This window comes from Rhinolophus ferrumequinum, assembly GCF_004115265.2.
Source record: "Rhinolophus ferrumequinum isolate MPI-CBG mRhiFer1 chromosome 5 unlocalized genomic scaffold, mRhiFer1_v1.p scaffold_110_arrow_ctg1, whole genome shotgun sequence".
In the NCBI taxonomy this organism is placed as follows: Eukaryota; Metazoa; Chordata; class Mammalia; order Chiroptera; family Rhinolophidae; genus Rhinolophus; species Rhinolophus ferrumequinum.
The window spans coordinates 4276289-4303877 of NW_022680355.1; the positions used below are offsets into that span (position 1 = coordinate 4276289).

General features: G+C 37.3%; 2 protein-coding genes across 14 annotated transcripts in view; one reads left to right on the top strand and one right to left on the bottom strand.

The window, feature by feature from the left end:
• Window positions 1–18875, top strand: part of CACNB2 (calcium voltage-gated channel auxiliary subunit beta 2) — a 324544-nt gene extending 305669 nt beyond the window's left edge. For 8 of the 10 annotated variants that reach the window (XM_033100596.1, XM_033100601.1, XM_033100595.1 and 5 more), the window contains 4 exons: window positions 11508–11659; window positions 13308–13403; window positions 14567–14752; window positions 15879–17419. In XM_033100596.1, coding sequence (XP_032956487.1) covers window positions 11508–11659; window positions 13308–13403; window positions 14567–14752; window positions 15879–16361 — 917 coding nt within the window. In that variant the 3' untranslated portion in view covers window positions 16362–17419. Of the gene's footprint in view, window positions 1–11507; window positions 11660–13307; window positions 13404–14566; window positions 14753–15878 lie in introns of all 10 variants that reach the window. The other 2 variants (XM_033100594.1, XM_033100599.1) reach the window with 2 other exon arrangements.
• NSUN6 (NOP2/Sun RNA methyltransferase 6) overlaps window positions 17482–27589 on the bottom strand; it is a 55400-nt gene continuing 45292 nt past the window's right edge. For 3 of the 4 annotated variants that reach the window (XM_033100606.1, XM_033100604.1, XM_033100607.1), the window contains 4 exons: window positions 23722–23847; window positions 21086–22072; window positions 18870–18965; window positions 17490–17533 (listed from right to left, as the gene is read on the bottom strand). In XM_033100606.1, the coding sequence (XP_032956497.1) occupies window positions 21845–22072; window positions 23722–23847 (354 nt within the window). In that variant the 3' untranslated portion in view covers window positions 17490–17533; window positions 18870–18965; window positions 21086–21844. Of the gene's footprint in view, window positions 17534–18869; window positions 18966–21085; window positions 22073–23721; window positions 23848–27589 lie in introns of all 4 variants that reach the window. The other variant, XM_033100605.1, reaches the window with a different exon arrangement.

Here is a 27589-nt window from a genome sequence, read left to right on the forward strand (position 1 = left end):
TGTAAAAACAGTGGAGAGTTTTTAGTTATGTGCGTACACGGTTGTGTTTGGATGCTATTTATTAACATGTGTTAATTTGATCAAATGAGACCCTGAGGCAGCTATTTCCTCTTTTTGGCATGATCTTGTAATTTAAGGTTAATCTCTCTTATACATGTGACTTATACTGGGTTGTTAGGTTGCTGTTTTTATACAAGAAACTTTCTCAGGCTGTGTGAGAGCTTTGATTTTTTTTTTTCTATTTATATGTTAAATATATAAATCCTTTGAGAGACTGGCTTTTAACATAGAAATTTTTAGTTTACTTTGAAGTGCATTATATAGTACATAATATAGAAACTGTTAAAATAATGGACTTTATCTGTTAGTCATGAGTATAATACTTTAAAGAACTCAAGTTTTGTTCTTCCCCTAACAAGCCCTCATTGACTAAACCTCAGTAATACAGCTTTAGAAATATACTGGGAGGGAAATGTGATCATTTTTATAGTGGGATATATATTATAGTGGGATATAGTGGGATCATTTTATAGATCATTTTTATAGGAGGGATACATTTTTATAGTGATTTTATATCCTTATCACCTGTGACCCTGAAAAATCTTCCCATACATTTTGCTCATTTCACTGATTCAATTGATTGTAACAAACTCAAGTGATTTGTGTAGACTCATCGGTTTCATCAAGGGCGTGACAGATGCATTTAGATTGCCAAGGCTCTTTGTAACTACCCTGTATATTATTTTGAATTGACTCATCCACTCCACATACTTTATTAAGCATACACTAGACAGTGAATGACATGCTAACGCCTGGGAACAAAGATGGGTGGGATGAAGCCCCAGCTCCCAGGGAGCTCAGTGAAGCAATAAGGCAAAGGAGTGAACAGCCCTTTGAAATAGAGGGTGGTGAGAGAAGTGGTTGTGCATTCAGCTGGATGGTAAAAAGCAAATGCTGCAGGAGGACACAGGCCACCAGGAAAGGCTTTTCCAAGGAGTGAAGCCTGAGCTGAGACTTGAAGCATGATGGGGTTTAGCCAAGAAAAAAGGGAAAGAGGTGACAAAGATTTAAATCAAGAGGCTTCTGGCAAACATGGATGCTTCACTTTGGTTGAATGTGTGGTTTTTAAAAGAGGGAGGTGGGAGATGACACCGGAGATAGGCAGAAGAAGATATTAAGGAACTTGGAGCTCATCCTTAAGGCATTATGGAACCATGTAGGGCTTTTAGGCATTTATCATCCATGTAACACATACTTGAGTACCAACCATGTGCTAGACATTATGCTGGGGACCCAGACATGAAGGACACCAAGTCCTCGCTCTCATAGAGCTCATTTCACCGGGAAGACATGGACAGAAGTTAATAAATGTCGATGTAGACAGATACAGATAGTCTGTCAGTGGTTGATGAGTCCCCGAAGCAGCAGGCCAAGGGACAGCAGACCTGAGGAGGGGATGAGTTGATAGGGAGACGTCAGGGGAGACCTCTCTGAGGATGTGCCATTTTAGCAGAATGATTTATGTTGTGAATTCTTTAGGCTTGCAGCCGAGAAGAGAATTCTGGGCAGAGAGAACTGTAAGTGTAGAGGCCCTGAGGCAGGAACATGTCTGATAGGTTGATCATACGCGATTTTGTAGGCCTACCAGTGGGTGTGATAGGAAACTGTAGGAAAGCAGACAGGTGACATGATGTTCCTTGTGTTTTAGAAGGATCACTGACAGATAGAAGGAGCAGATAATGGATCAGGGCAAGAGTGGAATGCAAAAAAATAGGATTCTGTGAAAGCAGCTTCGGAAATAGTGCCCTCAGTGCTGAAACACTGGTACCTTTCGGAGCTCCACGTCAGCAGGGTGGGGATGGGGCAAGACTTGCACAGGGAGGTCACTTAGGAGGATTTTGTTATCACTCAAGTTGGAGAATAAGAGAGGCCGGAAAAAAGACAGTGGCAGAGGGAATGAGGACAATGAAAGGAATTGGCCATCTGTGGAATGTGGAACACACAGGAGGAAACTCCAGCATGATTGCCAACCTTTTGCCTTGAGAAAGTGGATGATTGGTGGTGTTATCCTAGGGGTCAGGGGTTTAGGACGAGGAGCTTGTTTGAAGTAGTGGACTGAGGACGGGGAAAGGAAGAAGATGGCGATATTTGTAAACCTGTTGAATTTGCAGGGTTATGGAGCATCCAGATATCCAGCAGGGAATTGTATATACTGATCTGGAACTCAGCAGAGAGGACAGAGCTTAAGATGCAGGCGATTCTCAATATTCACAATGTGATGCATAGATATGTATTACAGAATTAATTGTACACCTGAAACCTATGTAACTTTAGTAACAATTGTTACCCCAATAAACTTGAACTTTTTAAAAAAAGGAAAATAGAAAAACAAAAAATTGGCAGCAAATAAAAATTTTAAATAAATTAAAAATTCATGGTAGTTTTGTTTTATAAAGTCCCTGTGAACACTAGCAAATACTGAGCCATTGCTTCTAGGGGAAGTGTAGGCTTATTTCCCTTAAAAGAGTGCACTAGTCCCGGCAAGCCTCTGGCCATAACATTTTCATCAACTGATCAATATATAACCTTGGTTTTTGCATGTTTCTGTTTAAAGACTTTATCTAATACATATATTGTTGATTAACATTAAACTCACAGCTAACAGCTCTATAATTCGTGCCTGAACAAAGCTTAGCTAACACATATTTTACTCCATTGTAGCCTTCTGGAACTTAGGAACACTGGACAGCATTTTGGCATTATGCTTGGGGGCTCTTTCAATCAATCTCTCTCTCTCTCTCTCTCTCTCTCTCTCTCTCTCTCTCTCTCTCTCTCTCTCACACACACACACACACACACACACACACACACACACACGTGAGAAAAACCATGGTGCTAAATAAACCATACAAAGGACACTTTATATAGCATGAGAGCAGAAACAAGAAGGCAGGAAGTCAAGTTGTTTGACCTCGGCTGACGTGTGCATTGGGGTCTCCAATTGTCCAATGTGCCACTGTGCGCACATCCCTGAGTGATTGCAAAAGTGCCACGAGTATTGATTTGGGGTTTACAGATAAGTCTTAGCTAGCAGGGAAATTTGCAAGTAAAAAAAATCCACAAATAACAAGGATGGACTGTACTTTATTTTTGGAAGCCATTCGTTTACACATGTAGCCAGAGAAGTTAGTGAAAGGAGAATGGTAAGACAAGCCCAGAACCCTGAAGAGAACCAGCATTTTTGGGGTGGCAGGGAAAGAAGAATCTTGAGAAGGAATACAAAGCAGTGGCCAGAGCAGTATAAGGAAAAGTACAGAAGAGAAATATCACCCTGAGGAGAGAGAAAGAGTGTGTTAGTGGTCCACGTGCTAGAGATCTAGGGAGATCAAGACTGGCAAAATCCATTGACTTCCCTGATGGGGCATTTCCATCCTGATAGGTGTTACTCCAATAATGCAGGGAGAGGCAGAGGGAGGAGTCCCTAGCCCGTGTGGAAGGTGGCCGTGGGGCAGAGCCCAGAGAAGACTGGTGATCCACACTGACCACCTGTCATCTGGATTCCTAGGAAACTCAGCATGCAAACACTTCCTAATAGTTTGTAGACAAGGGGAATGTGTGTGTTATATATTAACTAATTCTTTGTAAGTATGAGAATGTTTAGTTTTTCTTATGGTAGTGCCAGGACATAGGTAATTTAAAAAATTATATATATATATATATATATATATATATATATATATATATATATATATATATGCTAAATAACATGCTATGTGGTTATGTGGACTCTGTGGTATAGGAAACATGTTTAAGTTATAAGGTATAAAACTGAAACGTTAGTACTCTAGGTATGTCAGTATATGTGTATGTGTATATGCTATTCCTTAAGATTAGTCATAGTACTACCATTTTTTCTGTCTTCTGTTTTGTACATTTTGCTTTTATTTTTATTCTTCTTGCTTTTCTTAGGTCTTTCCTATTCTTATTGATTTTAAACTAGCAGATTCAATCTTTGAGTCCATTTCCCACTCAAAAAGGCAATATTCAGAATATACCTCTTAGGATAATTGTGAGAAGCACAGGCTATAGTTTATTGGCATACAGTAGATCATTCCATGGTGGCTGCTAGTAGTTTTATTTCTAATTTTCCGAATACAGTGCATAGCTTACATAATTCTTTTTTATTCAATAACTAAAGGAGGTAAGGTATAAATTTAGATCTAATAAAGAAGAAACATATCTTAGACTTGAAAAGTTTAATAACTAGTAAATCAGTCAGTCACTCCTCACTGGATGGGCTCAATACAAGAATGGAGATAACAGGGGAAAGAGTGAACTTCAGATAGATCAACAGAAATTACCTTGACCATCTATCTGCCTTCTCTTAGGGAGGGAGAAAACAATTTACTGAGAATGAAGGGCTGATGAAAAAAGGCTGTGATATTAGTCTTGCAAATAAATGTGAAACGTGTGGGACTCGTGGATCTTTTGACCTATCCATTACCTTGGTAGCTGTGTCTGTCTTGAGAAATCAGCACACTTTTTATTCTACAACATTGCTCTGAGGGCCCAGTTCTAGCAGCATCTCTACCCATAGGGAGTACTTCACTTCATCTAAATATGTTTTGGTAGTCAAATTCATTATTCACTTTTTTAAAGATTGATTTAATGACATTTTTCTACAATCGCAGCTTTTACCTACCACATTTTTTTTTTTTTAAATCACCTCATTGCCTTATTTATTTAACTCAGTTCTTTTAACACACTTTTTTGAGCGCCAGCTAGGTACTGTATTGAGGGAAGGCATAGAAGTAACTGTGTTGTTCCCAGTTTTTGGTCAACAGCCTGTTGGAAAAGATGTTAATCCCATCATTGAAATACAGTGAGATAAATGTTAACAGTAAGTGACACAAAGCAATACTTGACATTTAATCGTATTTTCTATGGGCCAGGCAGTGGAATAGGTCGGTACTTTGCATGTTGATCCACTTAGTCCTCATTTCCACTTTATAGATAAGCAGACTTAAGACTCCAAGGTTCACACAGCTCTGTGAAATGATGAAACCTAGTTTCTGCCCCAGGCCACTTGTGCTCCTGGGATTGCAAGCACAGAAGCAGAGCTTACTGGGCTTGAGGAAAGGAAGAGGTGCTTAGAGAGGGCTTTACAGGTTTCCTTTTCTAGGACAAGGGAAGCATGTGTCAAAATTAGAGTTTTGTGCTTAGTGATTATGAAAATGGCATTGGAATTACCACTGTATAACTGATATTAGAACTTCCTAACTGACCAGTTAGATGTATCCCAACGGGCTGAAAGGAAAGGAACAACCTCCTCTCTCTGTACAGCATTGACTGTAGAAACTTCTTCCTAAACAAGCTAATTTCCCTTCTTTCTTGTCTTGGACATGATGATTGTTCCTGAGTATTGCTTTTAGACACGTGAGATAAAGAGCACAGACAGAAGTATTGTTCATTTTGTGAGCTCCGGTTTTAATTCAATGGGTGTAAGAGATCGTGGAATGTGGACAGGTGAATGGGTTGCCTCATCTTCAAGATTCACCTTCCACTAGTTAGGACAATTCTAAAGGACCTAACTGACTTTATGCCCTCTTCTTCATTTTTTTTTTTAAATTAAAGTTTATTGGGGTGACAATGGTTAGTAAAGTTACATAGGTTTCAAGTGTACAACTCTGTAATATGGCATCTAAATATCACATTGTGTGTTCTCCACCCAGAGTCAGTTCTCCTTTCATCACCATACATTTGATCCCATTTACCCTCATCTACCACCCTCCTCCCCCCTTACCCTCTGGTAACCACTAAAATATTGTCTATATCTATCAGTTTTTGTTTCTTTCTTTGTCTTGTTCCTTTGTTGCTTTCAGTTTTATATCCCACGTATCAGTGAAATCATATGGCCCTCGACATTTTCTGTCTGACTTATTTCGCTTAGCACAATAATCTCAAGATCCATCCATGTCGCAAATGGCAGTATTTCATATTTCTTATGGCAGAGTAGTATTTCATTGTGTATATATACCACATCTTCTTTGTCCAATCATCTATTAAAGGACACTTTGGTTGTTTCCATGTCTTGGCCACCATAAATAAAGCTGCAGTGAACATTGCAGCACATGTGTCTTTATGGATAAACATTTTCAGATTTTTGGGGTAGATACCCAGGAGAGGGATTGCTGGGTCATATGGTAATTCTATTCTTAATTTTTTGAGGAACCTCCACACTGCCTTCCATAGCAGCTGCACCACAACAATAAGGTATTGGCAGAGAAACAGACACACAGACCAATGGAATAGAATTGAAAACCCAGAAATAAACCCATATGCCCTCTTCTCAGTCTCAGAAATGAACATCAGGGAAATAGTTGGCATTTCTTTTTTGAAATAAATTCTGAGCATGATGTACTCTGTCAAAGGAAAATCCCTAGTATGGATACATTTCTTTTTGAAGTCGTCATTTTTACTTGAAGTTAAAAGTATTTTCTTCGGAATTTAACAGTTGTCTTTCCTTAAGGTTTATTTATTAATATGTTGCATTGGGATTCTGAAAAGTCATTTTAAAATCTTTTAAAATATCACACTTTCCACCTTAGTTTACAAAGTGTGAGATATTTGTATATGCAAGAATACTAGATATAAATATATATGCATGTGTATATATAGACATATACCAGGAGTGCCAAAAAAATGTATACACATGACTTGTATTCATCTTTTGTTATCAGTATATATTATTACAATTTTAATAGCTTTTTCCTTTCTTAAAATGGGCATACATTTTTTTGGCACCCTCTGTATATTGTATATGCATGATACATATATATTGGCATATATTAAAAGTAATCTGGATCCATAATATAATGGATTATTTTTTAATGTTTATTATCCCCATTTTATACATTAAACACATATTACATTTATAATCAATAAAAAAATTGTCTTCAAACCTCTGCACACATGAAGTTATATTTAAGGCGTGGGATTCTCTGACTGTGTGAATAGTAACTGAGTACACAAATGAAAATCTGTCAGATCAAATTTTTTATTGATATAATTGACACATATTAGTTTCAGGTGCAATATGATGACTCAATATTTGTATATATTGTGGGATGACCACCACGATAAGTCTAGTTAAAATCCGTCACACATTACACAATTTTTATTGTTGTGATGACAACTTTTAAGATCTATTCTCTTAGCATTTTTCAAATGTGCAGTACAGTGTTATTAACTATAGTCACCATGCTGTTTATTACATCCCCAGGACTTATTTTGTAACTAGAGGTTTGTACCTTTTGATCCCCTTCACACATTTTCCCCACCTCCTCCCTTGTGCCTCTGGCAACCACCAATCTGTTCTCTGTACCTGAGTTAGTTCGGTTTTGTTTTTGTTTTGATTCCATGTATAAGTGAGATCATACAGTTTTGTCTTTCTCTGTCTTACTTCACTTAGCGTAATGCCCTCAAGGTCCAGCCATGTTGTATATGTCAAATTTCACTCTTTTTTGTGGCTAAATATCAAGTATCTACATATATCACATTTTCTTTATCTACTCTTCCATCAATGGACACTTAGGTTGTTTCCATGTCTTGGCTGTTGACAATAATGCTGTAGCAAACATAGGGGTGCAGATATCTTTTTAAAGTTAGTGTTTTCATTTCCTTTGGAAAAATACACACAAGTGAAACTGCTGAATTATATAGTTATTGTATTTTATTTTTTTGAGGAAACTCCATATTGTTTTCTATAATGGCTGCACCAATTTATAATCCCATGAACTGTGCACAAGGGTTCTTTTTTTCCTACATCCTCACCAACACTTATTTGTTGACTTTTTGATAATAGCTATCTGACAGGTATGAGGTAGTGACTCATTATAGGTTTTATTGACATTTCCCTGATGATTAGTGATATTAAGCATCTTTTAATATACCTGCTGGCTATCTGTATGTTTTTGGAAAAATATTCAGGACTTCTCCCCATTTTTCATTAGATTTTTTTTTTTTTTTTTTTTTGCTATTGAGTTGTATGAGTTTATTACTTTTGGATATTAACCCCTTATCAGATATATTTGCAAATATTTTCTCCCTTTCAGATTTTGTTGATGGTTTCCTTTGCTGTGCAGAAGCTTTTTAATTTTATGTAGTTCCACTTCTTTATTTTTGCTTTGTCTTTGCATTTGATGTCAAATTAAAAAAAAAAAAAATTACCAAGACCAATGTTAAGGAGCTTACTGCCTGTTTCCTTTTAGGAGTTTTATGGTTTCAGGTCTTAACTTTCATCTTTAATCCATTTTGAGTTGATTTTTGTGTACGGTGTAACATAGTGGTCCAGTTGTATTCTTTTGCATGTGGCTGTCCAGTGTTCCCAACCCCATTTATTGGAAACTCTCCCCATCGTATATTCTTGGTGCCTTTGTTGTAAATTAGTTGATCATATGTGCATAGGTTTATTTCTGGGCTCTCAGTTCTGTTCCATTGATGTGTCTGTTGTATGCCAGCACTGCACTTTTATAATTTTTTTTTATAATTTTTTTATAATTTAGATTATAATTTGACTGTTGATTACTATCGCTTTATAAAATAGTTTGAAATCATGAAGCATACTGTGTTTCCCGAAAAATAAGACTTAGCCAGACAATCAGCTCTAATGTGTCTTTTGGAGCAAAAATTAATACAAGACCTGGTATTATATTAATTATATTATATACCCAATCTTATATTAATATAAGACTGGGTCTTATAGTAAAATAAGCTGCCATGAGCAGCGGCCGACCGATGACGGACTGCCTCAGCCAGGGGGAGCACAAGGCTCACAATACCAGCATGGGCGAGGGAGCTGCGTCCTACAACTAGACTGAGAAACAGTGGCTTAAAAACCAGGGTTGAGGTGGGGGCGAGGGGGAGTACTAATTCTTCCAATCCATGAGCACAGAATATCTTTCTACTTATGTTCCGTTTCTTTCCTCAGTGTCATATAGTTTTTCATGTACAGGTGTTTCACCTTCTTCGTTAGACTTATTATTAGGTATTTTATGTTTTTTGATGCAATTGTAAATGGAAGTTTTCTTAATTTCTCTTGCTGATAGTTCACTATTAGTGTATAAAAATGCAACCAATTTCTGAATATTAATTTTGTATCCTGCAACTTTACTGAATTCATTTATTAGTTCTAATAGTTTTTTTGGTGGTGTCTTTATGATCTTCTGTATATGTAATATCATGCCATCTGCAAATAGTGACAATGTTTACTTTTTCCTTTCCAATTATATGCCTTTTATTTCTGTTTCTTGCCTAATTGCTCTAGCTAGAACTTCCAATACTATGTTGAATAAACGTGGCAAGAGTGGGCATCCTTCTGATCTTAGAGCAAAAGGTTACAGGTCTATGCCATTGAGTATATTAGCTATGGGTGGATCACATTTCTTAATGCTTGCAATAAATATTAATTTAGATTATAATTTGACTGTTGGGGTCAGTGGCCTTGAAAACATAAGGCACAAAGAAGAAGCAAGGTTATAGTTGAAATAAAAATGTTAAGATCAACAGAGAAGAGTTAAATAATAGTATTAGTAATGTTTTAGAACATTATGAAAGGAATTATCAAAATACCACTTTTACTTTTAAAACTGTTATTAAAGGAAATTCAAGTACATATGAAAGTAAAGAGTATAAGGAACCTCGGGTACTCATCACCCAGTTTCAACTATCTTCTATTCATGCCCAATCTTGTTTCACTTTTAGTCCTCCAAATATTTGTGGATTATTTTGAAGCAAATCACAGACATCATAGAATTATATCTGTAAATATTTTATTATGTATTTCTATACATTAGGGACTTTTTAAATTTAAACAGTAACCATACTGCCATTATCATACCTTAATACATCCCTAAGATCATTAGATCTCCATCAGCTACTATGTGTGTGTGTATATTAATATATATATATATACACATATATACATACACATACACACACATTTTATACACACTCTATATAAACATTAATTTTTGCATTATAAATTACTTGAGTCAGGATTCTAATAAAATCCCTACATTGTGATTGGTTCATAGTTCCTGAGTCTCATATAATTTTCTGTTTTTTGGTTTCTTTTCCTTGTAATTTTTTGCTTGAAGAAACTGGGTCACTTATTCCATAGAGATGCGGTCTGAATTTTGCTAACTGCATTACATTGGTGTCGTTTATCTGATTGTCCATTTCTGTGTTTCTTATGAACTGCATGATCTAAAAGTTTAATCAGCTTAAGTTTGATTTTTTTGTTTTCCTTTTAGCAAGACTGTGTCACGGATAGCATGTGGCCAAATATTTTAAAGCTAGTATCTCAAGTGGTTTGGGCTCTAATTTTAAAGACATCCAGGTAAATAAAAGTACTCTAATCATAACATGCTGTGAGACAGACAGTGACTTAGCTTTTCTTGAATACACTTGTTAAAATCGTCTCCAGAAACCTCATGAAAGCCAGTGCACCAGGGGAGTTAAAGGCATTCTGTACGTCCAGGGGTCCCATAGGGTTGGCCCCTCAAGACAGCAGTGGGCACGGCAGTCACGTATTATGCTTTATAGACCTGTGCTGCCTAGCGCAGTAGCTTCTGGCTATTTTAAGTTACATTTTTAAAATTTAGTTGCTCATTCACACTGGCTGCATTTCAAGTGCCCGGTAGCTACATGTGATTGGCAGTTATCATGCTGGCCAGCGCTGACACAGAATATTTCCATCATCACAGAAAATTCTATTAGTTCTGTTTTCGATTGAGAGAGATCGTGGGGAAGGAGATGAATTGAATGAAATTTTCTTGGTGTTTAGACAGATTTTTAGATGTTTGGTAAGTTTTCTATAAGTCTTACAGCTTGGATTTGTGTCATACTGCCTCTAAGAGGTAACTGCCCTTTTAAAACATGAACGTTGTAGGACCATTCTTTTGCTGGTGGAAAATATGAGAAGTGTGTTTTTGGACAAGGCTGTTATAGACGCTCAATGTCTGTATTTTGTTGTATTTCAGCTTGCTAATAAACGTATCTAGGCTCCTTGGTATCCAGAAGGCTTACCAATAGGTGATCTATAAACACAGATAAGCCCGTGAAAGGAAAGCTGGTGAGGGTTGCTGGGGTAAAGTGGTCAGAACCAAATACATGAAACGTATCTCTGAAGTTTCTATTTTATGACATTTTAATGATACGGTTTCATAAAGTTTTATAGCACAAAAGTCAGCTGAGAGAGCCCAAACTTTTGACTCTCAGACCTAGTGTTATCCTGGAAGTAAATTTCATAGCAGGTTGAGGAATTCCCCAAACTCTCAAGGTGTTGTGGATAACAGCTTTTATCAGTTTTATTGCTTGTAAACATTAACCTAACCGCTGACCTGCCTCCCTTCCTGCTGAAGAAATAGTGTGCCATGTCCCTTTATCTTAATGTGCTCTAAAAATATTGTACTTTAAGTAATCAGACTCTGCTTAACCTTTTACAGCGGAAGTTCAGAGTGAAATCGAAAGGATTTTTGAACTTGCAAGAACATTGCAGCTGGTAGTCCTCGATGCGGACACGATTAATCATCCGGCCCAACTCAGTAAAACCTCCCTGGCCCCGATCATAGTTTATGTGAAGATTTCCTCTCCGAAGGTAAGGAGGCTTGCGAGTGTTTGCTCTGTAATCCAAGTTTGCTAAAATGTGTGTTTGTGCTCTATTTCCCAGTTATAACAGACTATATCTTTCTCCATCATAAAGCGTTTGAAGAGATATTAGTTTTTAAGATTGATAGGAACAAAGCATGATTATTAGTTTCATGGCTTAGAACAGCTGATTCTCAAAGTGTGGTTGAATCCCTGGGGCTGGTTTCTAAAACACTTTCAGAGGGTCCATGAGATCAAAACAATTTCCATACTATGAAACATTCATCAACCTTTCCACTGTTTTGACATTTGCACTGATGGTGCAAGAGGAATGGTGGGTAAAACTGCAAAGGTCTGAGCGTGAATCATGACTGTCGTACTAGCTGTTACTGTATTCTCTCTCCCCGCTATGTAGTACTTAATTTTATTAAATTGTGACTCTTGTACAATCCATTTAAATATTCTGACTAATGAAACAGGAAGTACACACAAGCTACATATACCCAAGTAAGTTACTTATGTTGAAGACAAGCACTGATATTCGAGTCATGAATTAACTAGCCACTTTTTTCATGGAACACCATTTTTATTTGAAAGAACTGACAGGCTCTGCTTATTCAGACGTGGGTATCTGGTAGATATTTTCTGGAACAAGATGAGTCTGTCACATCAAGGAAAACAACTGACAGCCTTCGTTACCAATGATAAAACTCAAGCATTCAAACAAAAATTAGAATTCCGTAAAACTTGTATTCACCTTTGAGAGCTTGGCAACTTCCCAACAGATAAAGACTTTTCTAATGAGATCAATAATATTATATTAAGAAATATGTTTTAATATTGTATAATGAAATGTCTCAGCTTTGGAAGAGCTAAATAACTTAGTGAACCATTATTTTCCAAACGATTGATGAATGATGTTACAAATCATGCATGATAAAAGATCCATTCCAATTTCAAGATAGACCAATGTATTTTAATGTAATAGTAAGAAAAGTTCTCTGATATGCTTTCATATTTCACATGGTAACTAGTCTAAGAAACTAGTGTAGTTTCTACACTACAAAGAAGAATATCCACAATTATCTGGAAAAGCTACTAAAATATTCCTTTTCTCAACTACAAAATTTGTAGAAGGCTAGATTTCCTTCATATATTTCAAATGAAACCATACATTATAGCAGAGTTCATGTAGAAGCAAATAGGAGACTTCAGTTGTCTCTAGAGAGATTTGGAAAAAGAGTAGCTAGTTTTATAAAAATAAGTAATTTATGTTAACATGTAATAGGTTTATTAATTTTTAAATGAATATTCTTTTAATTTCTAAGATGGTAAATATTAGGTATAATTCACATAAAGAAACACTTTTTAGGTTTCTCAGCAATTCTTTTAAACAAAGGAGTTGTGAAACAAAAAGTTTGCTAACCAGTAGCCTTGAAAAAGGACTCAGAATAAGCTCCATGCCAGTTATGTTTTAGAGCTTGCAACTCAGATTCATGTTAACATTAATTTTGCAGATAATCTTATACATTATATTTGTAGCTCAATCTATTATAAGCCACGTGCACTATATATAAAAGGGCCCCAGAGAAAGGAGTGAATCTTGTCATTTACCTGAATGCAGATATCCCTGTGTTAAAAAATCTTATTTTTTACAGGTTTTACAAAGGTTAATAAAATCTCGAGGGAAATCTCAAGCTAAACACCTCAATGTCCAGATGGTAGCAGCGGATAAACTGTCTCAGTGTCCTCCAGTAAGTTCCCATAATGTGCAGTATAATTCAGAAGAGATCATTCCTGGCTTTATATTAAAAAAGCAAAAAAGAAAAAGCAGATGGTGAAATGCCTGTCGGGGAAAGAAACATTACTACTAGTAGTGAACGGTTTTCCAAAGAAGTAAACTGTCCTACCTTGTTTCCCTGAAAATAAGGCCTAACCAGACAATAAGCCCTAGAATGATTTTTCAGGTTAATATCTCCTGAACATAAGCCCTAATGCGACTTTTGGAGCAAAAATTACTATAAGACCCAGTCTTATTTTCGGGGAAACACCGTACTCTCCTGCCATGAGCACTTGTCCAGATCATGGCTTACAAAAAGTTACACATTCTGTGGTCACCTTGCTTTGTTGATACCTATTTGTATCATAACTGAAACAAGGTTGTGGTTTCAGAAACTTGGTTTGTAATATCTATTTGGGGTTAATTAACCCTATTTATCATAGTGAACAACTATGAGGCTATTAATAACTATCTGAGAAATGTGAGACCTTATAAAAACAAATTACTAAACAGTTACCCACATTCTGACATCTGAATACATTCCCAATTCTAATGCCTGCTTTACAAACCAGGTCTTGCGACTATAGATGCTTCTAGTTTTTGTTTTTAAGTGCAAGTATTTCAGAAGTTCCAGGAATTATGATTATATCTATTTTGATTGCTTGGAGTATGTTAGAATTTATGATAAACTCTTTGAAATACTTTGAAGTTTGTACCATGTAAAATCATCAGTGGTTTCAGCTTCTTCTGTCAAATTTCCTGTCTTAATCTTGCCTCAATGATTTCCAAGACTAAGCTTTTCACAGTCTCTATGTCAAAACAGACTTCTTCCTGTGCTGTTCAGACTGTATACTTTTTTTGCATCTCTTTTCTACCATAGTATCAATTCCTTTTTTCACTATTGACAGACGACTTTTCTGTCATGCCGTTTAACAAGTATTACTACCCCGGCTCACTTTCTGGTCACTGCTGTTAAACATCCAGTGCACTAAGCGATGCTATAATGTGACTGAGGAGGCGCCCACAAGCGAGGGCCTATACTAAGTGGCGCAGCCCCTCCCTGCACAAGGCTGGGGTGGGGGTGAAGCTCCGCGGTACCGGGCTGGTCGACGTGTGCCTGAAATGTTGCCTCTGCAGGAGTTGTTTGATGTGATCTTGGACGAGAACCAGCTCGAGGATGCCTGTGAGCACCTGGCCGATTACCTGGAGGCCTACTGGAAGGCCACCCACCCCGCCAGCAGCAGCCTCCCCAACCCCCTCCTTAGCCGGTCGTTAGCCACTTCAACTCTACCTGTGAGCCCCGCTCCAGCCTCTAATTCACAGGTAAGAGGACTTCTTTACCGTCTTCATTGAGAAGCTAGGCTGCCTAAGGTCACTTCGCTGGGATCCAAGCAGGAACCCTTCACACTGCTTGTGTCTCTGTCCAAACTGACACAAACGTGGAGTCCTTTACACGTCTTCAGTGGGAGTTGTACACCTGTAAGAAAAGCAGATGACATTGAACAAGACAAAACTAACTGACAGTGACCAAAACCATATCTGTGATCACCTGTGACTAAGGCTAGCGGGGAGCTAGGGCTAGGGAGGCACAGGGAACTTTCTGGAGTGAGGAAAAAAAATTTTTTATTGTAGTGGTGGTTACATGGATAGGTACATTTCTCAAAATTCATCCAACTATTAATTAAGTGCATTTTATTGTATGCAAATTATACCTTTTATCAATAAAGCTGGTTTTAAAAAATCAAAAAAAAAAAGCAGTGTAGACAGAATATACTGTAAATATATACAAACTTTAGAACTCGCTAATTACATGTTCTTTACGATACGCATGGAAGAATTTTCTGCACAGATGGTCGCATCAGGCTGCCTGGCTGCAAATCCGGCCCCACTCCGTACTGAGCACATCACCTTGGATAACTTCCCTGTCTGTTCCAGGAATAACACTGGCAACCCACCTGAGGGTGGCTGCATTGAGTTCATATATGTGACGGTTAGCACAGTGCTTGTCTCATAGTGTCATTTAAGCATTTCCTAGTTTGTCATTTTTCCTCCTTAATCCTTACCTTAAGCCGAAACCAGCCTCCTAAGGATTTTTTATCTTCCCACATATATTCACGTGGAAGGAGCTAAGTACACAGCCATTGGGAGAAACATCTCAGGGACCTGTATCTAAACCATGAGAACACATAAAAGGATGCCCTCCCTCCTTCATTTAGTTATTTAAATAAAAGGTTACTCTCTGCACTGTTCTAGGTGGTTAACAAAGCCCAATATAATATACTGCAAACCTTATCAATGCCACTTGATATCATTAAAAGAACTAAGTCGCTTAGGTAGGTGAGATTTTGCTTCAGCATTTTAGCTACTTCCAAGGGACTAAACTTGCACGGCCGTGCTTATGCTCTGACCTTGGCTGCCTGATGCCTGTGTTTTCTCCCTTCGCCGCCAGGGTTCTCAAGGTGGTCAGAGGACTGACCGCCCCGTCCGTTCTGCTCCCCAAGCGGAAGAAGAGCCCTGCCCGGAGCCAGTCAAGAAGTCCCAGCACCGATCTTCGTCGTCCGCTCAGCATCACAACCATCGCCGTGGGACGGGTCGGGGCCTCTCCCGGCAGGAGACGTTTGACTCGGAAACCCAGGACAGTCGAGATTCTGCCTACGTGGAGCCGAAGGAAGACTATGAACACGTGGACCACTGTGCCCCGCACCGTGACCACAACCACCGCGACGAGCCCCACGGCAGCAGTGAGCACAGGCACCGGGAGTCTCGGCACCGTGCCAGGGACCTCGACCGAGAGCAGGACCACAACGAATGCAACAAGCAACGAAGCCGCCATAAATCCAAGGATCGCTACTGTGACAAGGATGGAGAAGGCACGTCCAAGAAACGGACTGAGGCTGGGGAGTGGAACCGGGATGTTTACAGCCGCCAATGACTTTGGCCCTTTTGTGTGTTTCTTTTTTTAAAGTCTTGTATAACAGCACCCTCAAACGAAATCTTTGGGGTCTACATTGCAATCATATGTGATCTGTCTTGTATATTTTGTATTGCTGTTGCTTACCTAGCAATAGCATGAAATAGAGTATTAATATACATTTTTTTTCTTTTGTAAGTGCTATATAAATTCGCCTGGTACCGCTGCAGTCCTCCGGTTGTGTACTGGACTTTTCAAAAACTGTTTGGGGTAGCTGCCACTCTGAACAAAATCTGCTGCCATTAGTATTTTAAGAAATGTAGTTGATGTATCCAGTAAGCCAGAATTGGCCCAGGTAAAAAGTGGAAGTTCTTGATTCTACAGATTTTTAATATGTAGGCATCTGATTTGCATATTCATTCATCCATGGACCACTGTTTCTTGCTTGTACCTCTGGCTGACTAAATTTGGGGACAGATTCAGTCTTGCCTTACACAAAGGGGATCATAAAGTTAGAATCTATTTTATATGTACTAGTACTGTGTACTGTATAGACAGTTTGTAAATGTTATTTCTGCAAACACCTTCTTATAATTATATATAATATATATATGAGTTTGATCACACTATTTTAGAGTCTTAATGCCAATTCAGCAGATTTGCTTTATGAATTACAGGGACTAGAAATGCCCACATTCAGGAAATTTGTAATAACATCTAGGCACCTATCCCCATTCTAGTAGAAAGTCTGTATATACTGTAAATACGTGTGATTGCTTGACTCGAAAAGGGTTGATTTCCGAATGTTTTACCATCCTTGTAAGTTTATAATTTTGACCATAAATTATGGTAAATATAACCAAACTCCAAAGGTTGTTCTAATCCATGCAGTTCACACTGATTGTGACAAACACATTCTTAGTAGCTAGTGTCTCTGTCACTGCACTGGAGCCCATGGGCCGGAACTCTGTATGCACGTGCGTCTGTGTGTCAGTGTGTGTGGTGATTGTTTGAGATGAATCTGAATGCTGAAGACAAATGAAGAAACTAGAGACTGATATCCAGAATTCGACCCACCTGGCTTTGTACTGAATCGTGCTGTGTATTCCTTTAATGATCCGTTGAGCAGTCAGGGAGCGTGCTGCCAAAGGTGACTGGGAAAGCATTCATCTGTTGGCTCCTTGTTTTTGCTCCTAGAGAGTAAAAAATACAGGCAACTTTTAACTGTGAGTGTTTCACTGGAAATGTACAATTTGTGTGTGTTCGAGTATTTGTTATAGTAAGAAACGTTTACACAGCTTGTAGAATTATTTCGTGGGAAAATAAATTTTTCTAACTCCTCCCACTTCCTTTTCTAAACCTGCCTATCCTCCCTGTTATCTCCCTGTTATCGCCCTGTCATTCCATCCCCCACCCCCAACTCGAACAGTTTCACTGTCTGTCAAAACCTAGAAGTGCTTCTTATAACCAAAGTTTCTGCTCTTCAGAAGTAATCAGGGCATATGGGGTGACTTGCAGTGAACAAGATGTTAAGAATATTTTCCTACACATCAGACATCGACTCTGAAGGGGAAGCCAGAAGACTTGCCTCACGGATATTGCTGTAAGCAGCTCACAATGTGGTTGTCACACTAAGGCTGAAACCTTCTCCATGTCTCTAAAGTGTACACTTTGTCCAGTTACGACTGGGCAGATAAGACAGTATTAAGTGTGCAAGTTGCTAGCACTTGAAGTTTGTCCCTGGAAAATGCCTATCTATAATTGCCTGACTTCAGATTTGTACATTATATAATTATGATTATTCTGTTAAATACATGAATCTACTTTTTATTTGGCTCCTTTGATTATTCCAGATCTTGCCAAATATTCTTGGATCTTTAGAAGTAAAATTGTTTCATCACTTTTAACTCCTTATTTCGCCTACTCCCAAGAAAACTCAAGAGTTTTAAAAATGAGTTACGCATAGTGTTGTATCAGCTAATATGAAACATTTCCCTCAGAATCAATGCATTTGTTAATTAGCTCTGTAATGTTGACATGAATTTATTTACTGAATATAAAAACTGTAGTCATAATATATAAATTGATGCAAAATAGTCACATCATCAGGAAACCATATTCTAATTAAGACTGCTTTTATGAAGTATTTCCGATAAACGTTCCGTCACGGTAAGATGTTGCTGACAACCAGCCTCATCCTTTGCTACATCTAATTTCATCCCGAAACTTCAGAATACTTAAATTCTTGAAGCATAACTGGTATTTATCTAACCTGCTGCTATCATTAATCCCTTTCAAAGAGTCGTGCTAATGGAGTCCATTTTTTAAATTCTGTACCTGGATTCTTAGCTTTTCACTTTGCTGTGAAACATGTAAGTCCGAATCAGAGTATTCCTCAAAAAACTGTATTACAGGATTTGACATAAGACCATCTATACATGAAAACTGTACAGCGGGCATATCTGTAAATGGTGTGTACTAAATCTGTAAACGAGAAGTAATCCCAGGGACAATGGGGTATTTACTGACCTGTGGAATGTAAAAGTAGTCTTTTCACGCAGCGAAGGCTTAATCTTAACCGACTCAGTTGCAGAACCGTGATTTTTGTAGTCCACCTAGAAAGTGCTGGAAATGTTAATAGTTTTACTCTTTTTTGTCAAACCTATTTCAGTTTTTCCTATGCTCTCTACTGCTCATTTAAGTTACTGTTACAAAAAGGTGCTGCTAAATGTAGGGTGTCTTAGTCGTATTGTACTTTGGGACAATGCCACATTTTTAACATGGTCTGCTATGCATTCCTGTTAAACATTCGCTGTCAGCTACACTGAACTGTTCGACAAACCTGGTTTAAAGTCATTCATATAAAACAAATAAAGAGCTGGCTTCTGCACTGTTTATTACTGGGAGTATCAATTGCAATTTTAGGAATAATTCTGATAGTTGAGAATATGTTAAATGTTCAACATCACTTCTCATTTGTGGAGCATCTTCCTTGGGGACAATGCCAATCACTGATGTCACTTTAGTGATCGTCCCATTATGTCTGATAAAATGACAGCTTACAGCAGATCAAGGATCTTTTAAGATATGAGCACAGAATAATCTTCCTCCATCTGAATGCTACATGTGCAGCAATTCTTGATTCAGATTTTGAATTTTATTCTTCCTTCATTTTTAGAATGAAGATCCATCTTGATGACAAATTTAATTCTTCACCCTTGTCCCTTTGCTCAATGATGTAATGCTGCTAGTCTTGGACACTCTGATCTTACTCAAACTTCAAGAGTCACACTGTTGGAGAAAAAAAGGGAACTCGATGGTTTTGGGTCAGTTGGTTCATTTCAGCTAAATTATATTTTTAAGTATTTGTATTTCACTTTGCTATTTAAAATGTTGATACAGGGTTTTGAAGTAAAATGTACTCACTGTTGAATTAAAATGCGTTTTCTGTGTTTCACATAAATATCTGTCAACACTAAATATGTTAAAAGATAATATATTAATTTTCTTCCATATTTTCCTGATCTTTTTTCCTTTTGATTGTATTTTTTCTTCAGTTTCTTAGTCCTTTAAGATTGAATGTGTTTTATTTTTCAATTTGCTTTATTTTTTGAAGGAAAGAAGCCCACTAAAAACGTGTATGTTAAAGGGAAAAATTTTAATAATATTATTTGTCCTTGCTGCTTTTAATAATGCAAATATTTTTCTTCTATTCAGCCTGTATTGCTTGTATTCTGATATATCACTATTCATCAAAAATTTACATATTTGCTGCTAGGCTAATTCTCTACCATTTTCATCCCAGCTTAGTACATAAGGCTTTGTGGAAAGCATGAGAGGAAATGGATTTTGTAGATTTTTTAAAAAGTACATTTAAAGTTTAGGGAAGTATGCTGAGCCCTAGAAACAGAAGTGCCGCAGGTAAACAGTACTTCTCTTTAGTCAAATGACATCTACTGTATATAAGACAGAATGAGGGATATAAAAAAGTCAGTCACATATTTGAATCTTATGGAGCTTGAAATAAATATGTTTTCCCTCATTCAATAAGCATGCTATTGGTGATCCGCTCTGAAGCAGTGACAGAAAAGACAGGATCCCTGCCTCCAGGATTTTCCCAAGTCTGAAGGTAGCAGTGAGGGCATGCCTAGGAAATTAGAGTGAGTGTGTTCAAAGTGCCACAGTAGCAGTAGATATGAGTCCTAGGGGCATAGAGAGAAATGCCAAACCCAATCTCAGGCAAGGGTATCCAAGAAAGGCCTCTTCAAAGATGAGGCCATCTAAAGGTCTTACCATCTTGATGGATACAATAAATAGTTACGAGATGAAAACTTGGGGGTGGGAGGGCAGGAGAAACTATTAGGCCTTTGTTTCCAACTGTCCACTTTACATGCCCAAGGCTCAGAAATTCTGGGGTGATTTGAATGAAAGTTAACAAAAACAGATGTATAGAACTCTACAGAAGACGGCCTTTAACCTAGGGCTGGTGTTGGGTATTTAAACATATCTGAAAAGCAGGTGGGATGAAGCAAGTATAAGGTTATAATTGATTTAAAAAGAAAAAGTAGTCACTTACATTGGCCACTATAGGGGGATGTTTGATCACTTTTGTGACTTAGATGATGTTCTTGTTTTTATCTAAATTCAGATTGGATTATGAAGTGCTTTTTTGGGGTCTTGATCTATCATCGTCACGGTATGTTGGTATTCTGGGAAATTCTGTTCAATAGGAAAACAAGGCCTACCTGTAAGTGCCGGGCCAGTTCCCAGTTAGCAGCTGGCTGCCTCTTTCTCACCAAGCACGTCTCTAATAACTTGTATGGTATGTGTTCCAATAGATGATAACAGGTATCCAAACTGTGGGATATTCTCATTTTTTTAATCTACCAAGTGAAGAAAATATTCATTTTACTTTGTAGCTCAAAGTAATGTAAACAAAGTAAAGGAAGGCTGTCACTTAGAAGACGTCCAGACTTCATTTGAAAGAGCGTTTACTTACCAAGATAGTAAGCAGAAAAAGAGGTAAAGTGCTCGGCGTCGTGATTGGCACATGATAAATGTCATACTTCCCATGCCCTGAGTTCTTAAGGAACTACTCCTTAGGCACTCAGGAATGGAAAACAAGTATTTTTTATAACCAAATTAAATATTGCTAATTTTATTCCTTTTGTTAGATTCACCAATTAACATTAAAAGTGGTTTGTATTCTATACAAATTAAAACACAAGACCCCAAATGAAACTATGTTTCAGACATCTCTAGGAATCTACTTTTCTTTATACTCTGCTAAATCCATAAAGAAAAAAATTATTTTAAATTTATAATCTCCGACCACCCTGATTACTTCCTCTATGTCTCTTGATCCCTGGTGAAACCTCTGGCAACCGTTTCTGTTTCCTTAGCAACCATGTCGTCAATCACTTGGCTTGACAGCAGTTTGGTTTTTAAATTAAAGTGGGCGCGTGCACACACACACACCCAGGAAATGTTTGGAATTTTCATTTCTAAGGATCTGTCTCCTCTGTGCTTTTCCGTTTTATGAATTTTGCAATAAAAAAACCTATACAATCCTTATTTGCCAGCCAAATCATGTCTTCCACTTTGGCATCTCTCAGAGAATCAAAGTCTGTGTCCGGTAATGGCACAACAGATGGATCAAATCGCTGCAGCTGTTTCAATTGTTCAAATGACAGGCCCGCTCCCATCATTCCTTCTCCTCCAATCTGTGGTTCCTGTTTTGGAGGAAATGAATAAATATGGATGAACATCCTACAATTAGTAAGTGAGCTTGTGCACAATTTAAGTTAAAAGACAAATTGGGTGGTAATTGTAAATTTCAAAAATAGAAAAAATGAGTAAATACCTTTTATTTTTATAGACTGTACATATTGTTTTTGCAGGTAGTAAAGTGGGAAAGCAGTAATAATATGGTCACCGGAAGAATGAGTAACTATTACAGTTCATATGCTTATCAAATACCTTGACAGTGCAAAAGGCCTGAGCTTCATATTAAAAATACATGGATTCAAATTGTAGCTCTGCCATATTTCAGCTGTGTGACCTTAAGCAAGTAACTTCGCCTAACTGTTTCCTCATCTATAAAACAATAAAATACTCAGTTCTGAGGCTTAAATAAAGAAGGTGGTATCATGCCTGGCATATAGAGGCACATGGTCCTCAATAAACAGAACATTTATCAATAACAGTAATAGATAAAAATTCAGCTTTATTTATCAGACTCCCTCAAACTGACAGGAGTTCCTTAGGCATCTAAAGATGCCTCTCTCTGACCCATACCAATTGGATAATAAAAGATTTTTGTTATGGCTTTTACATGCATTAGAATATTAGAAAAAGAGTTCAATTAAGGCTGCATCAATTTGTTTACAGGAATACTAAGGAATTTAGAATCATAGGGAATTGAGTGACGTTTTCAGACCACTACTACAAAAGATTCATAATCCTAGTTTAAGTCCCTAATTCACAAATATTTATGTGTTTTATTTTGTTAGGTCTATGTCTGAAAACCTTATGGGTTTATTAACCCGTCAGGAAAAAATTCCATCTCCTTTAGATACATGTATGTGTATATACGCAAGCACAAAATTCCAAGTGAATTCAGAAGTCTTCCTTTCACCTACAATGCAGTTAACTTAATTGCTATACCTAGAAGCCATCTCCTGATTGCTTTTTATTTCTATATTCCAATTACCTGCTATGATTCTATACTAGAAGGTACTAAAGTTACATGTTCACTATATGTGAATGAATGTGAGCATTATTACACATTTAAGCTTAATCTCAAACATCATGGGCTAAAAATATCTAAAAACATTATGAACATGTTTTCAATAAAAACCGTAATGGAAAGACAATGCTAAGTAAAATGAAGTACAAGAAAGCTTTCTAAATGTTACATAATTTATGTAAGAAACCATAAAGGAGCAATCATTCCCCCTCCCTCTTGGCGAAACTGTTGATATCCCAGTTATTTTAAAGCCTGTTTGGTCTTTGATGTAACATGGAAAAAAATGCTCAACATTTTCCTTATCCAGAAAGTCTAGGACTGGGAGGGAGAAAAGCGACTTCTTGGAAACAAGAACAAAAGCCACAAGTGAAAGAAACATCTAATAAACACACACCTGAGCTCTGGAGCACGTTAATACAACGGCAAGAAATGAACACAGGGAAAAACTGTCAGGATGTGAAATTCTCCCTGGGCAGTCTAAAATGGATTCAGTGAAACATTCTTGTTTATGGTAGTATTTGCTTCAGAAGTTTTATCTGACATATTTCTTCATATAACAGCGTGTATTCATTGTCACGCTTAACTTTCTGTGACCGAATCAGATTTCACTGAGAAAATGGAATTGGTCCTTACCTGAGGCTGAAGCTGAAGGCAAGGAAATGTTGTGAGGGCCCAGGCCACCTGCTCTTCGTTTTCTGCCAGTGTGATCGTGCATGTGCTATAAACCAGCATGCCCCCTGGCTTCAGCAGTTTCACTGCCTGAAGAAAATGGGATCAGAGTATGTGTACCAAATAAGGCCAAATGTACAAGGCCAAATAATCATTTTAATGAAGTTTATATCTCTGTGATACCTTTCAAATATCTGGGAGAAAGAAATGCTGTCCTGTATGACCAGGATTCTTTCCTAATTATACATGTTCCAGACTAGCTACATTTCATTATCTCGGAGCTGTTATAGTCCATTTGCACCAAGACTTCCCCAAACATGCTCATTCAGTTTCACGACTTCAGACACCAAATGTACATTTTTTGGCCAGACTTGTTTTTGAATTCCATATTTATAAATTCAATTGCCTTCTCAATATTTCTACTATGGAATTTGACATGTCTCCAACTGAACTACTAGCTTCCCTCGGAGACCTACTGGAACAGTATTTCCATCCCAGATGCCCAGGCCCCAAACCTTAGGTCATCCTTTACCATTCCTCTCTCACGTCCCCATACATCAGCAAATCCTATTGTCTCTATCTTCAAAATATACCCAGAATTTGGCTACTTCTCACCACTCCCACTGCTATGGGGAGTGGTTTTTTGCCTGGATAATTGCAATAGTCTCTGACTTAGTCCACCGGATTCCCCTGGCCAACCTACAATCTATGCAATACAGCAGCCAGAGCAGTACTTTCAGAACTTGGGACTTCTCTGCTCAAAACCTTTCAAATGCCCTTTATTATCACTGGAGTCCAAGCCCAGGCCCCGACACTGGCTTTCAAGGCCCCACATAAAGCAGGCCTCTGGCTGCCTTTCTGAACTCACCTGGAACACCTGCTCACTCTGCTCTAACAACACAGCCCGTGCTGTTCTGGAACACACATGGCACACTCCCCCACAGGATCTGGGCACAAGCTTGGAAAACTCCTCTAATTTTCTGCTTTGCTTGCTCCTTCCCAAGTTTCTTATCTTTGCTCATATGTCACCGTTCCATTAATGCCCTCGCTGAGCACCCTAGGTCAAACTGCAACTCTTCCAGTCCAGCACTCCTGTCCTTCCTTGCATTCCTTAGTGCTTCACAGGGTTACTGTCTTGTAAGAAACGAAATAACTTACTCATCTATTTGTTAGTTTTCCTCCCCAGTCAGAACAGGAACCCCATGAATAAGGGCAGGGACTATATTTTTCATTACTGTATTGTCAGCACCTAAAATACTGTATTACATATAGTACATGCTCAGTGAGTGTTTGGAAAGTAAATAAATGAATCAGGAAATAAGGTGTTATACAAAACTCAATTTGTCCCAAAACACGAAAGTTTATCCAGTTAAAATGTTAATGGAAATATTTTAAAATGCATAGATTACACTGACATGTTTTTAACCAGAGTATGCTGATCAAATTTAAACTTTGTTACTGTGTGACAGCTATTATTTTAAGCACTTTACATGGATTTTTCTCAATAAATTCTTATAATAACTACGAGGTATGGTTACTGTCTCAAATGAGGTAACCCTATTAGGTAGACTTATTATCCCCATTTCTCAGATATGGAACCAGTATATCCAAAGTCACTTATGTGGAGGATGCATGACTCCAATCAAGATGTGTCTGATTCTGGCCTTATTCAAGAAACAAGAAAAATCTCAAATAAACAATCTAACCTTACATATGTGGGAACTATTAAAAGGAGAACAAACAAAGCTCAAGGTGAGTAGAAGGAAGGAAATAATCAAGATCAGGGTGGAAATAAACACAATAGAGTCTAAAAGAACAACAGAAAAGATCAATCAAACCGAGAGCTGGTCCTTTGAAAAGATAAACAAAATTAATAAACCTTTAGCCAAACTCATCAAGAAAAAGGGAGAGTGGGCCCAAATAAAATGAGAAATGAAAGAGAAATGACAACCGACACCAGAGAAATATCAAGAATTATAAGAAAATACTATGAACAATTATATAGGTCAACAAATTGGACAACCTGGAAAAACTGAATAAATTTCTATAAAGATTACAATCTTCCAAGACTGAATCAGGAAGAAAAATAAAATCTGAACAGACCAACAACTAATAACAAACTCGAGTAAGTAATCAAAAAACTGCCAACAAACAAAAGTCCTGGACCATATGGCTTCACAGGTGAATTTTACCAAACATCCAAAAAAAAAAAAAACTATGCTTCACAAACTATTCCAAAAAGTAAACAGGAGAGAAGGCTCTGAAGCACTCATTTTATACGGCCAGGATTACTTTGATTACCTTGATAGCAAAAAAAGACAAAGACACTACAGAAAAGAAAAATTATATGGAAAACAATATTGAGGTTCCACAAAAAATTAAAAAGTACCATAAGACCCAGCTATTCCACTTCTGGGTATTTATCTGAAGAAATCCAAAACACTAATTCGAAAAGATATATGCTCCCCTATGTTCATTGCAGCATTTTTTACAATAGTCAAGATATGGATGCAATCTAAGTGTCCATGGGTAGACGACTAGATAAAGAAGATATGATACACATATGCGTATACAATGGAATATTACTCGGCCACAAAAAAGAACGAAATCTTACCATTTGTGACAACATGGATGAACCTAAAAGATATTACGTTAAGTGAAACAAGTCAAACAGAGAAAGGCAAATAGCATAGGATTTCACTTATTATGCGGAAAATAAAAAAACAACATAAATGAACAAACAAAACAGAAACAAACGCATAGATACAGAGAAAAACATGATAGTTGCTAGGTGGGAGGGGTTTGCAGGGCTAAGTGTAAAAGGTGAAGAAATTAAGAAGTACAAATTGGCAGTTACAAAATTGCCCTGGGGATGTAAAATACAGCATAGGGAATATAGTCAATAATATTGTAATAACTGTGTATGGTGTCAGATGGGTAGTAGACTTCACAAGGTGAGCACTTCATAAGTTATATAAGTCTAATCACTGTGTTGTACACCTAAAAGTAATAAAACACTCTATGTCAACTGTGATTGGAAAACAAATTAATAAAAAAAAAGATGTGTCTGATTCTAAAGTCCACGTTCTCAATTTCTATCCATGCTAGATGGCATATTCTCAATTCTCTCTCACACTGGCAGCTTTTCTTTTTCATTGAAATAATGCATCCTACTAAGTAGCCTTTTTGAATTTTCTTTTTGCCGTTGCCTAGGAAAAAAAGTCAGGTGTCTTAAAACAGTGTCCTAATTTTACCCTCAAGTCAAAGTGGGTTTTAACTATAAGTAAAGCTTCTCTTATGCTGCTTGCTATTTTAATTCCCAGGATGTGTTCTTCACAGACTACATAGATGAAGAAAAAGTTAAATAATCCACTACCAGTGCCACCTTTGTGTACAAAAGGAGACACCAGGAGAGATGACTAGAAATGTACTCAAAGGTAACTTTAGACATTGAATAATATTACATCCATTATTGCTGTAGCCTATGAGTTTATAGTTAAAGCCTGAGAGAAAATAATGAAGTAATCCTTATCAAATGCTATATACATTCTATAAAATCTACTGCATCATTTTTGCATGACTGAAAGAAATCCTCAAATAGTCTATCTGAGTTTCTTCTAAGACATACTGGAGACCAGTTACATTTGCAAAGTTTTTATGGTTCTTCTATATTCTATACTGGACACTGTCACTTCCCATTAAAAAATTTTTTTTTCTGTTTTCAATTACAGTTGTAATTACAATGTTGTATTAGTTTTAGTTGTACAACATGGTGATTAGACATTTATATAATTGGACTTCCCACTTTTAATTTGCTATCTAAGATAATCCA